At 44.7% G+C, this 12,551-nt stretch overlaps 1 protein-coding gene across 3 annotated transcripts in view; it reads right to left on the bottom strand.

Annotated features, from left to right (window-relative positions):
- Nucleotides 1–12,551, bottom strand: part of LOC114219815 (contactin-associated protein-like 3) — a 185,826-nt gene that overhangs the window by 38,252 nt on the left and 135,023 nt on the right. For all 3 annotated transcript variants that reach the window (XM_088019136.1, XM_088019135.1, XM_028117407.2), the window contains one exon: nt 2,667–2,864. In XM_088019136.1, coding sequence (XP_087875262.1) covers nt 2,667–2,864 — 198 coding nt within the window. The remainder of the gene's footprint in view (nt 1–2,666; nt 2,865–12,551) is intronic.

The following is a 12,551-nucleotide window of genomic DNA, read 5'->3' as shown; positions in this document are numbered from 1 at the left end:
GTGTGCCAAGAAATCAATGTCTGCAATCTTTTTTTTTTTTTTTTCTCAGTGTGTTGAAAACTTATCTCTAGGGGGTGGAAGATCTTTTCAACTTAAACGGATATTTTTCAAAACACCATTTTAAACATGTGATTATTCAACACTCATTCTTTTCATAGATGGAGGAGCGAAGAAATCATTGCACACAGATGCACAACTGTTTGTTTACATCCGAATTTTTCGTTTTCTCTATAGAGTAAGAACCAGCAAGTGTTGTTAAAGGTGCAGAATGCATTTGGCTCCTTTCAAGGTTTCTCTGAGAGATCTAGAGAATTTGCAGAAGGAATCATTAAGAACAACACAAAGAAGAAGAAGGGCCTGGAAGGAAAGAGAACAGGGCTCCCCGGCCTCCAACACCTCAGCCCCTGGTTGGCTGTCCTTCACTCTGGCCACAACGACAATCCTCAGGGACCTTAGCGCTCACAGTATGGAGACTGAACAGTCTCCTGGAATCAACCTTTGCTGTCCTTGAGCTCCCTCTTTAGCCCCCCAGAACCACATCCCCCTGAAACCATCTACAGCATAGAGACCTAACAGCTGTGGCAGGAAAAAGGCAGCCGGACCCCACTGCTCCCCAGCAGCCCTCCTGGGAAACCATGCAACCCAGGGCCTGTGGCACTGAGGCCCCAGCCCTGCATTCTCTCCTCTCACGATTAACCCTGGATTCCTGATAACGTCTGAGAATTTGAACACGAGGGAATTCTTGGGGAAAAAGTGGATTTCGATGGAGATTCCCATTCCCAATCCTCTCTATGACACTCGTAAGCTCCCTGCTCCGCATGCGGCAGCCACCTGGTGTGGTTTCACACTGCGACATTTCTACTGAAGGCTCCCGGTGGAGGCTCCTTGTTACCACTCCTCCCACTCAAGGGTAGCATCATGCTGCGCTCGCCCATTCCTGTCTATTGATGATGCACGGCGAATTAGTGCAACCATTTTAAGGTCTATTAGGCTACACTATTTTAGGCCTACCTCATCTGCACCCTAATTAAGAGCTTCTGGAATTATACAGATCTGTACTGAGTCTGTCTAAATGAGGTTTGTACTACAAATTCTCCAGTAGCAGAATATAAGAAATGCAGCCACCTCGAGCAGTATATAGATAATGAAGTCCCTCGTTTTGTCTCTTTAGTGGCTGTTTAACAAGTTTAAAAGCCTTTCCTCGGGCACCTGGGTGGCTCAGTTGGTTAAGCGACTGCCTTCGGCTCAGGTCATGATCCTGGAGTCCCGGGATCGAGTCCCGCATCGGGCTCCCTGCTCAGCGGGGGGTCTGCTTCTCCCTCTGACCCTCTTCCCTCTCGTGCTATCTCTCATTCTCTCTCTCTCAAATAAATAAATAAAATCTTTAAAAAAAAAATAAAAAAAATAAAAATAAAAGCCTTTCCTCATTCCATCTTTACCCCAACCCCAGCTAAAGACTTGGTTTTGTTGCTTCTGTTGCTGCTTTACATATTGCTATGGGCAGGAGGACAATCAAGGAATCACTTGCAAATCAATTAGGGAGACACTGGCCTTCCGTGTGGGGATTCTTTACTGCCCCATACGGTATGTCCAGGTTGTGGGACAGACCACACGCCAGCGTGCACGAGTTTGTTCCCGGAGTCACTGGGTGGTTTTGCTTTCTGACCCCACTAGCGGCTGGTGTGAACACCGCTCCGCCTTCGCCTCCTTTCCCTGGTCCGACAGCCCAACCCGGCATTTTTCCATAGCACTGAGTTCCTCCCCTGGAGGCTGCTTTCTCCTTCCTCCGGGAACGTACCAGTTTAGCTCAGTCATCTATTTGGCAGAAATAACTCACAGTAAGCACTAAACCCTCTAGCACTAACTATGCATTCAATACATCGGAGAGAGGCAAATAAGTAGTGTTTGCTTCATGCATTTTATCGATGTTGTGCAAGTAGGTTCTGGCAAGGTTAGTGTCTGAGTGCTAAAGACTCTGAGGGATGAATCCCAGGGCCGCTGAGTAACAGCCTCGGAACCTGAACTCAGAGGACCCTAACTACCGCCCTCCACTCACTCCGCTCCCCAGATGTCTGATCAGCCTCCCAAAAACCAAGGAGTGTCATGAGGGCAGCGGGGTTGCACGTTCTGACAAAATGAGGTATTCCAAAGGAAGAAAATACAAAACCAAAAACAGAATTTTCAAGAATAGAATAGGTATGAAAAATGAGCCACTAGCAGGTATGTTGTGTGAGAGGAGCTTCATGATACCAACATTGTTCCCTGGTTAATAATTACCCAAGAGACTAATTACATTCAGTCCATGAAAAGAATGTCATGGAATAATCACCTACAGATAACTAAGCCATGCGTGATGTCAGCCATCTTTTCTAAGATAAAACATTCTTGAGGCTCATGGTGCATGAGCCCTGAGCATTCATGCTCGTAAGGAGGCTTTCACTGATCGGTTGCCCACTTGAATCTGGGAAGAGACTTCACAGATCATTCACAGCTTTGGACAAGGAGCAACACATATTGACCTTGCTCTTCGCTCCAAGGAAAAGCATCTCTGTAACTTCCAGATTGTGACATGGGCGTTATGGCCACGAGTCCTCATGCACCTGTGGCAGGCCCCTGCCACCCGCGGGCATGGCAGCCCACGATGGCTGATGACTCCCACTACTCACCGTGGCCAGTTGAAAGCCTTGACTTCTTGCAGTGGAAGGCCAGCTCTTGTTGGCAGTGGTCCGCACGGTCAATGATGGCTTGGAGCTGGTCCATGCTGGCTGTGTACTTGAGAAACACGGGGTGGGGGCTTTCTCCATTCGAGCTTTTGACCCTGGCCAAGTGGGAGCCATTGTGCTGCACTGAGGTCCAGGTGGTGTCTTCTGGGCAGAAACGGGGTTGGGGGGAGCAGGGAGAGAAAGAGACTGTGACTAGGTTGGAGCGATTAAAAATAAATGTGAAAGTCGGAAGCTACTTTTATCTGAATTAAGGTTTTTATGTTTGTAGCTATCAGGTCTCTTTGACATTGGAATCAACATAAGGGACACTGTTAAACTGTTAATAATGGGGACTCTCTTTATTGGAATTTGTTTTACCCTGAATGCAGCCAACAATTTCAGGGGGGCCAATTCTTAAAATTCTGTGTTATAATACTCAAAGTTATAAATAAAACTTTTTGTCCCTTAATTTATTTCTTTCCGTTACCGTAAAAAGAAAGCTAAGTTTTTATTGTGTGTGTGTGTGTGTGTGTGTGTGTGTGTACGTATGTATACACACACACACACACACACACACACACATATACTTTTTTTAATGTATATTCCTCATCGGACTGAGCATCTTTTCCTCTGGTAATCAAAGAAATACATAAGAGACACATGGGAGGAATAAGCAGCTCACGTGATCATGCAAAATGATAGGAAATAAGTATTTTTGACAAAAATTGATCGTGTGTCAGCAACTCATCCAGTGGCCAGCACTAAATAATGCAGCCCCTTGGAGTAGCTGATATAACCACTCCCGGCAGGAACCACAGCTACACAAATGTCTGATATATTTCTGTTATATTGATTACCTGTATTTTTAAAAAGAGATTTAAAAACAATGAAAGAGCCCTCCACAATGTTTAAAACAAGAAGAGACATATCTAGCCTTCTTTTACCTTTCCCCAAATATAACTCCTCCCACAGTGTAAAAGGCCCACGATTCAGTGGCTAAAAGGCTGGCTTCAAGTTGTCCTAACTCAACTACATTTACCAACATCAAGTCACATAACTTCCTCTGTAACACGCATCTGGTGCATACATGATCAGTCTACATATTTCCAAATTATAGGGGCTGGAAACAGTCGCGTGAGGTTTGTTCTTACCACTTTTAATGGCTAATACCTAAACAAGGTTAAAAAATCAAAACGATGCTACCAGGAACCCTCAGAGCACTCCCCACCAGCCCCTCCCCTGTCCTGCCCCGGGAAAAATCTAACAGCCACACTGGCGCTCACAGACCCCATGTGCATCAAATACATCCAGAGATCCAGGGAAGAGAACCCCAAGGGCCATGGAACGAACTCTAGCTCAAAGCCTATGGAAAACATCACCAAATATGCAAAATCTAGCAGGAACAGGAAGAGACTGTGAGTCAGCATGACTAATGCAGTCATATAGTCAGTTAGGAAAAAAGGCTTAATAGATCATCCCCTCTCTCTGCTCAAATGAAGGGGCTGTGAGTGTCCCTATAGCAACTTGAATCCCACAGGTTCCCCACCCCCAATCATGTTTTCACCAGACATTTTATATTTCAATATTTTCCCAGAAAATTACTTAAATGGACCTGGTGTTATTTTTTGCAATTACCTACTCACATTCACGGTCAGGGTTTCTTCCATCAGATGAAATGGGGTAAGAGTAGCCATGGAGAAGCCATGTGCTCTGCTTGGGAGTTCATCAGTTCTAATGCTGGTGTGTCATTTATTTTCATGGTTTATGGTACAAAGAAAAATGCTGTACTTGAGTGGCTCAAACAGGCTAGTGGTCACTATGATGGATTCACGGTCTTGCATGGTTAAAATGTAATCAGAAAAATCTTTTTCAAGTGGAGGGAAGGCAGAGCATGAACAGAATCTCAAAGCTGCCTTTTGAGAAAACAGAGAAATTTCAATGATTGCCCTTTCTGGATATATCATTTCCAAGACCCCAACGAGGGCAGGTTAGGTTTCCCTGATGTGCCACAACGTAGGACTTTCATAGATTTCCGAACTGTAACTGGGAAAGCACCTTTGAGATGCAATATAACCTAACCTCTAAAGGATGAGGAGACAGACCAAGGAATTTAAGTGAGCAGCGTGCTGGAAAAATACTTCGCTGTTATTCACTGTAGTATGAAGCACAAACGAGATCTGAGGAAATGAATGTAATGAGGGAAAAATTTAAACAGGATTTTTGAACTGTTGCATTAAACCACATCATGTCGTGTTCATCCAGCTCAGTGGAGCCTTTCATCTGCACACAAGCAGGGAGGCTGTCCGTGCTCCCAGCCCACCATTCACTTAGGCAAATCAACCTAAATTAATTTGACGGTTTGGTTTGGTAAGCAGGATATAAAAAAATAACACTGACTCACCATATCATATGACACCCCCTAGTTTCTCTTTATTTTGCCAAATTATATCCACTTTGCGATTTGCAATCCTTCTTACACTGTATAACGTATCTCTGAACTATACAAGGAGGCTTTTAGGGGAAAACAGGTGGTCGAACGGGGAAAAGAAACACATCTTTATTTTTAACAGTCAGGTAAACATGACTCCAAAGCATATCAGCTATGCTCATTTTCATCTCCCTGAGAAAAAAGAGGAAAAAAAAAAAAAGACTTCATCACAAAAAACTTGATGCCTGTCTAGGTGGTCAGCCTGTCACTCAGGAGCGGGAAAGTAATCTCGAGGAAAGGGAAGGCAAAAATCCCCTTTCTGACAGATGCCTGAAATGAAGTCCGAGTTGGGTCCAACACCACCTCTTTGGGAAGGAAGCCAGCTGCCTGCATCTCTTCCGATGGAAAGGGGTGCTCGAGTTCAAAGGCGAGGAGGAAGGCAACGTGCAAGGCAATTGGACCCGTCACCTCCCATGTGCAGATGAGGAACCAGTGGAGAAGGGGCGCTCACAGGGACACAGGACGGCGGACAGATGCAATGACTAGCAGGCGACCCGGGAGTCACCAAGATGGCGTGCACACCGCGTCCTGAGAGGTACAGCCCCAAAGCTTCTCAGAACTCCACTGCATTGCTCTCCGGAGGAAAACACCACAGCAGGTGGCCGCCATCTGTTACTCGGCTCAGGTCTCCTGCCGCACAGAACACGAAGGGAAGCCTTAGGGACACCCACCTGCTCAACTTCAGGAAACCCTGCAACTTCACCACGCATTTCTAAGCAACCCATTGTGCCACCGGGCTTTCTGAGTAGGTCAAGTTCTCAAAGACAGCTGAGGTCCGTGACCTTTCCGGAGCGCCTCATGCACCTGAGCCTTCTCCTGTTTTTCAAAGGAAAACACTCCTGGGGGGAATAGAACTAGATCACGGGCCTTGATGTGCACATGTGTGCACACGGGGCTGGTGATGGCCAAGCGGCTGCTGTGCACGTCCAGCGGGGGCCCCGACGAAGACAATGGGGGGCTCCGATCTGCCCCTGCCCTAGGTCTTGGAGGCCCTGGCCCTGCCGTGGTGTCTGTCTACCAGAGCCGGGGAGGATTGGATGTTTGTGTTTCACTGAGGGAAGGGATGACTCCTCCAAGCAGGCAGGCTCCAGGTCCTGGGAGAGGCCCAGAGGTGGTCCTGTCTCAGCCCCAAGCCTTTGTGTCCCTTCCAGTCAATACTTGCATTAGGGCCCTTATAAGGGCTGCCGTTCTTGTCAACAGTTCTGAAGCCTTGAGCTTTGCATGATTTACTATAATGTTTTGCACACAAGAAAATGCTCTAAGACATTACTAACCCCCAAGAGAATGTAGCTACTTCACAGCCTTCTTCTCTTGGGATTTCAGAGAATGATCTTTTCACTTAATAGGTCACACAAAATGCAGCTTTATGTGTCTGCTCATTCATTAGTGTAGGCACCTGCTATTTAACATGGAAGGACACTTCTTCAACACGACTCACAGTCTCTTGAGGCAAGAGATACACGTGCGTGGCCCCGCACCGGGCACCTCCCAAATGCTCAATTACCATGAAATGTCATTAGTGTCTCCCCTTGCATTTCAGCCCACCACACAGCAAGAGAGCAGAATAATTTCCTTGGGGAGAACATTATGTATACACTTAGAAAATTAGATATGGATGGAGAACTGTGTCATGGTCAATGAGAGAATATGGGTTATAATCTGTGCTCTTGGAAAAGTCAAAAAATTCTCTAAGCCTTCAATGCCATACTTGGTAAATGGGGACAGTGAACCAGGTGGCATCGAAAGACTGAAAACTATTGTTCTGGCCATCTTCAAATGCCAAGGCAATTAACTGGGCATGCTGCTGGCTGAGCAGCAATCTGAGTGTTGTATTTTTATTGTTCCCCAAGACCATTTGCCTGTCCATCCGCAGGCAGGGCCATGGTGATGAGAGCAGGAAAACGAAATTTCCCAAAACGTGTCTTTTCTCCCCCGTTGGGAGCAGTGACAGGACCTGCTCTGGAAGTTGTGCGTCCCCATGCACCCTAGGTAGGCATGCCTACTTTGGGAACTCCCTTTAGGAGCTGCAGGAGATCAGCCAGAAAGATGTCCCCTCAGTGGGAGCAGGAAGGATTCTTTCCAGGCAAAAGCCAATATAAAAAGGTACAGGGTCATGGTGCATGACAATCATCAAAGAGCAGCTTTTCTCTTTCTCTCTTTGCTTTCTTCTTAGAAATTCTAACACTTCAACACAATAGAATTTTCTGTAAGAGATACTACTTTCAAACAAAACTTGCCACGCATGACATATGATGATGCCATGCTTACTGTCAATCTCAGTTTTCAAGAGCAAAGCAGAGAACAATGAAATCACAAATCTTTCCAAGCAAAGAAAAATATATACTGCAGCAGCTGTGCATGTGTTCATGAAATAAACTCTCCAACCCACACTCAGAGCCTTTTTTTTTTTTTTTACAAATTTCCAACAAGTGTTCATACGTACAGGGATACCTCAGAGATATTGCAGGTCCGGTTCCAGACCACCACAATAAAACATATACTGCAAGATAGTGAATCAGAAGAACCTTTTGGTTTCCACTGCATATAAAAGTTCTGTTTCTACCATACTGGAGTCAATATTAAGTGTGCAATAGCATTAGGTCTAAAAAATGTACATGCCTTAATTAAAAATACTTTATTGCTAAACAATGTTAACCATTAATCTGAGCTCTTAGCAAGCTGCAATCTGCTTTGCTGCTGGAAGGTCTCACCTTGATGTTGATGGCTGCTGACTGATCAGAGTGGTGATTGCTGAAGGTCAGGACGGCTGTGGCCGTTTCTTAAAATAAGACAACAATGAAGTTTGTAACATTGATTGACTCTTCCTTTCATGAATGATATCTCTGTAGCACGGGATGCTGTTTGAGAGCATTTTACCCACAGAAGAATTTCTTTCAAACTATCAATTAAGTTGATGTAATATTCTAAATCCTTTGTTTTTTCAACCGTCTTCACCAGGAGTGGATCCCACCTCAAGAAACCACTTTCTTTGCTCATGCCTCAGCAGCAACTCTTCATCCGTTCCAGCTGTATCCTGAGACGGCAGCAGTTCCTTCCCATCTTCAGGCTCCACTTCTAATTCTGGTTCTCTTGCTATTTCCACCACTTCTGCAGTGACCTCTTCCTCTGAAGTCTTGAACCCCTCAAAGTCATCCATGAAGACTGGAATCTACTCCTTCCAAATTCCTAACAACGTTGATATGTTGATCTCACCCCACGAATCATGAATGTTCTTCATGGCATCTAGGATGGTGAATCCTTCCCAGAAGGTTTTCAATTGACTTTGCCCAGATCCATCAGAGGAATCACTATGTACGGCAAGTAGAGTCCTATGAAACGTACTTCTTAAATAAGAAGACTTGAATAAGAAATGAAACAAAGAAAAAAGAGACAAAGACTCTTAAATACAGAGAACCAAATGGAGACTGCCAGAGGGGAGGTGGGTGGGAGGGATGGGTGAAAGAGATCAAGGGAATCAAGAGCACACTTAACATGATAAGCACCGAGTCATGCATGGAACCGTTCAGTCGTCATACTGTACCCCTGTACACTTGAAACCAGGATGACACTGTAAGTTATACGCCAATAAAAAATATAATTAGTTTAAAAATTTTGAAAAGACTTGCAAGTTGAAATGACTCCTTGATCCATGGGCTGAAGAATGGATGTTGTGTTAGCAGACATAAAAACAACATAAATCTCATTGTCCCGACTCCATCAGAACTCTTGTGCGACGATCAGGTGCAGAGTCAATAAGTGATGATAGTGTGAAAGGAATCTACTTTTTTTCCCTTCCTCAGCGGGTCTCAACAGTGGGCTTAAAACAGTCAGTAAACCATGCTGGAAACAGATGTGCTGTCCTCCAGGCTCTGCTGTTCCATTTACAGAGCACAGGCTGAGTAGATTTACCATAACTCCTAAGGGCCCTAGGATTTGAGAAATGATAAAGAAGCACCTGCTACAAGTTAGAAGTCGCCAACTGCACTGGCCCCGACAAGGCGATCAGCCTGTCCTTGGAAGCTTGGAAGGCAGGCACTGACTTCTCCTCTCTAGCCAGGAAAGTCCTAGATGGCATCTTCTTCCTGTGGGAGGCTCTCGCACCCACACTGAAAATCTGTGGGTCGGTGGAGCCGCCTTCGGTAATGACCTCGGCTCCATCTTCTGGATCACTTGCCGCAGCTCCTCCATCGGCACCTCCTGCTTCGCCTTGCACTTTTACGCCCCAGACACGGCTTCCTTCCTTAAACCTCAGGAACCGATCTCTGCTAGCTTCAGACTTTGCTTCTGCAGCTTCCTCCCCTCTTCCGCCTTCACGGAACTGAAGAGAGTCAGGGCCTCGCTCTGGGTTAGGCTTTGGCTGAAGGGAATGTCATGGCTGGCTTGACCTTTTATCCACCAAACGTTCTCCACGTCAGCAATAAAGCTGTTTCACTTTCTTATCATTCGTGTGTTCACCGGGGTGGCCCTTTTAATTTCCTTCAGGAGCTTTTCCTTCGCATTCACAACTTGGCTAACTGGCACAAGAGGCCTCAGCTTTCCACATGCTTTCCTCACTAAGCTTTAACCGTGTCTAGCTTTTGATCGAAAGTGAGAGGCGCGTGGCTCTTCCTTTCAGGTGAACACTTAGAGACTACCGTAGGGTTATTAATTGGCCTAATTTCAATACTGCTGTGTCTTGGGGATAGGGAGCCCAAGGACAGACAGGGATCTAGGTGTGGAAATGGCCAGTTTGTATAGCGGTCAGAACACATGCAACATTTACCAATGAAGTTCGCGGTCTTAGATGCACATAGTTCATGGTGCCTGAAAACAACTACAATTGTAACACCAAAGATCACTGATCACAGATCATCATAACAAATATAATTGTAACAAAAATGTTAGAAATATTGTGAGCATTACCAAAATGTGCCACAGAGACACAAAGTGAGCAGTGCTGTTGGAAAATGGTGCCGGTAGACTTGTTCCACCCAGGGTAGCCACAAACCTTTAATTTGTTTAAAAAAAAAAGAAAAGAAAAAAAGCAAATCTGCCAAGTTCGGTAAAGCAAAGCACAATAAAATGAGGTATGCCCGTATTTATAATAGTAAATGCAAACTTATAATATTCATAATATGTTTAGTTAGCTGAGTTACATGTCTTTCTCCCTAGTCTGAAGGTCTGAAGGTCTATGAGAGAAGTTCATTCCCTCTTCTTACTCTAATGCGATGTGGCACCTGCGTGCTTCCAGGTGAGCTCCATGGCTCAGCGGTCAAGTGTGGAGGATGAGTGAATGAATGCCTGAATTGAATGTCTGACTGGAAAGGGAGGTGTTTGATTGTGCTGAGACAGGAACTGCTGCAGGAAGACAGAGGTGAAAGAAGCAGAAAATCTATACAAATACACACACATAAAAAGCATAGCAGGATGGCTTGACCGGTGCCCATTCCGTAGAGTATTTTTTTTTTTTTAATTAACGTGAGCTGTATGTAAAGCAACTGGGCTGAGTGTCCTCTGTTATACCACAATGCCGGCTGGAGGCCAGCTGAAATTTCTGTCACTGGAAGAAGGCTGTTTTAAGAAACACAGTGGCACGGTTTGCATAACCGTGACAGAGTCCATGGCAACAATGAGTAAGAAGTGCTAGGTTATTTGACACGCTGAGTCGATGAATCGGGATCTGACGGGGGGAGTGGGCAGGTGTGCAACAGACTGAGTCCTCGGCTTGTTCCTCAAGCCCCCTGTTGATTCGTATGAACCTGATGTTCATGAGTCATCGCTCGGACCGCATGCCATCTCCTCCCTGGGTCAAGTGTTTCCATGGTGCCATGTCTGGGAACCAGTATCTGGAGCACAACTCTGAACACAGCAAAGGACAACTGTGCGGGGTTTCAGGTGGGCACAGACGGCCCCACTCCCCCCAGTGGGGAGAGCCAGAGAGCTCACATCTCTCATCCCGCCATCAACGAAGTTACGTTCTGTCTCTTCTGCTTAGAAAGGGGATTGATCCGTTAACAAATTGCAACAGTCCCTTCAAAATAGTTTATCTTTTTTGTTTTGTTTTGGTTGTTTTTATACGAAAGGTACTAAAATTTATGCAGAGCATATCTCGGCATTACATTTTTGAAGGCTATTACCAAGGATATAATTTTAACCATTGGTTTGGAATTTTGGCTTTTGCATGTTTCTCCAAGTGTATTTGTTTGTAATAATTAAAGAATATTTAATTGTCCACAGGCATGGTAGCTTCATGGAGAAGGCGAACCTCACAGCGGAACTATTTCCAGGCTAGCAGAAGAAGGCCAGGATCTTAGTTCTTCCACTGTCAACAACGAGGTTTGTCAGAGGGCACTTCATGGGATCCCATTCAGCTGTAACTCTGGTTCATTCCTGTATTTTCCCCGGGATCACCTTGGATTTTTTAAACTTTTGATTAAATACTTTGCAGTGTAGCTTCTGGAAATATCTGTTGTCTTCGGATTGGCCTCTGCATTTCTTGGTCTTTAGCATGGTGTTTTCCTTATGGCTTTGAGTTTCATAAAAACCCTTGCTATTTGGGGCTCCTGGGGGGCTCAGTCGGTTAAGCGTCTGCCTTCGGCTCAGGTCATGATCCCGGGGTCCTGGGATCGAGTCCCACATCGGGCTCCCTGCTCCGCAGGAGGCCTGCTTCTCCCTCTCCCTCTGCCTGCCTCTCTGCCTACTTGTGCTTTCTATCTCTCTGTCAAATAAATAAATAAAATCTTTAAAACAAAAAACCCTTGGTATTTAACATTATTTGGAAATCCTCTTGCAGTATTTTTAACAAAGCAGGATGTGTGTGTGTGTGTGTGTGTGTGTGTGTGTGTGTTCCATGTTCCAACTCAATCCTGATTCATGGAACTTTATAACATTTATCTCATTACATAGAATAAGAATATACTAACGTTAGGAGGTTTTTTTTTAAGAAAGACAGCTATAAACTTCTCTAAAAATCTTAATTACCCAAAAGGTCTTGTGATACAATGATCTGTACTTATTGCTTGGTCATTTGCAAAGTAATATGAAGACCTACATAGTCATTAAGTATTATTTGATAATAAAAACATATAGCAATATCAATCATTAAATTATTATCCCTAATTTTCATGAATTCCTACACATATACACACACACACGTGTATGCGTGCTTTAAAACTCTAAGACTTTCCAAGATTAAATTAGAGACTTTGGAAGATGTTTAATTTACAGAATCAATGCCTTAGATATTATCTTAATGTATGTGAACGATTCTTGTTGCCTTTGTGGATGCAGTGGTGGATCATTAAATTTCATCCACAGCCACCTATACAAACTGGAAGAACAGGACAACCGCCTGGACAGAAAGATGAATAGTGGCACCAGAA

The sequence above is a fragment of the Eumetopias jubatus genome, unplaced genomic scaffold (genome assembly GCF_037043125.1).
Source record: "Eumetopias jubatus isolate StellerSeaLion01/CBP00866 unplaced genomic scaffold, mEumJub1_p1.0 scaffold_15, whole genome shotgun sequence".
Classification (NCBI taxonomy): Eukaryota; Metazoa; Chordata; class Mammalia; order Carnivora; family Otariidae; genus Eumetopias; species Eumetopias jubatus.
Note: the sequence above shows the minus strand (reverse complement) of the source record. Positions and strands in the feature narration are given on the sequence as shown.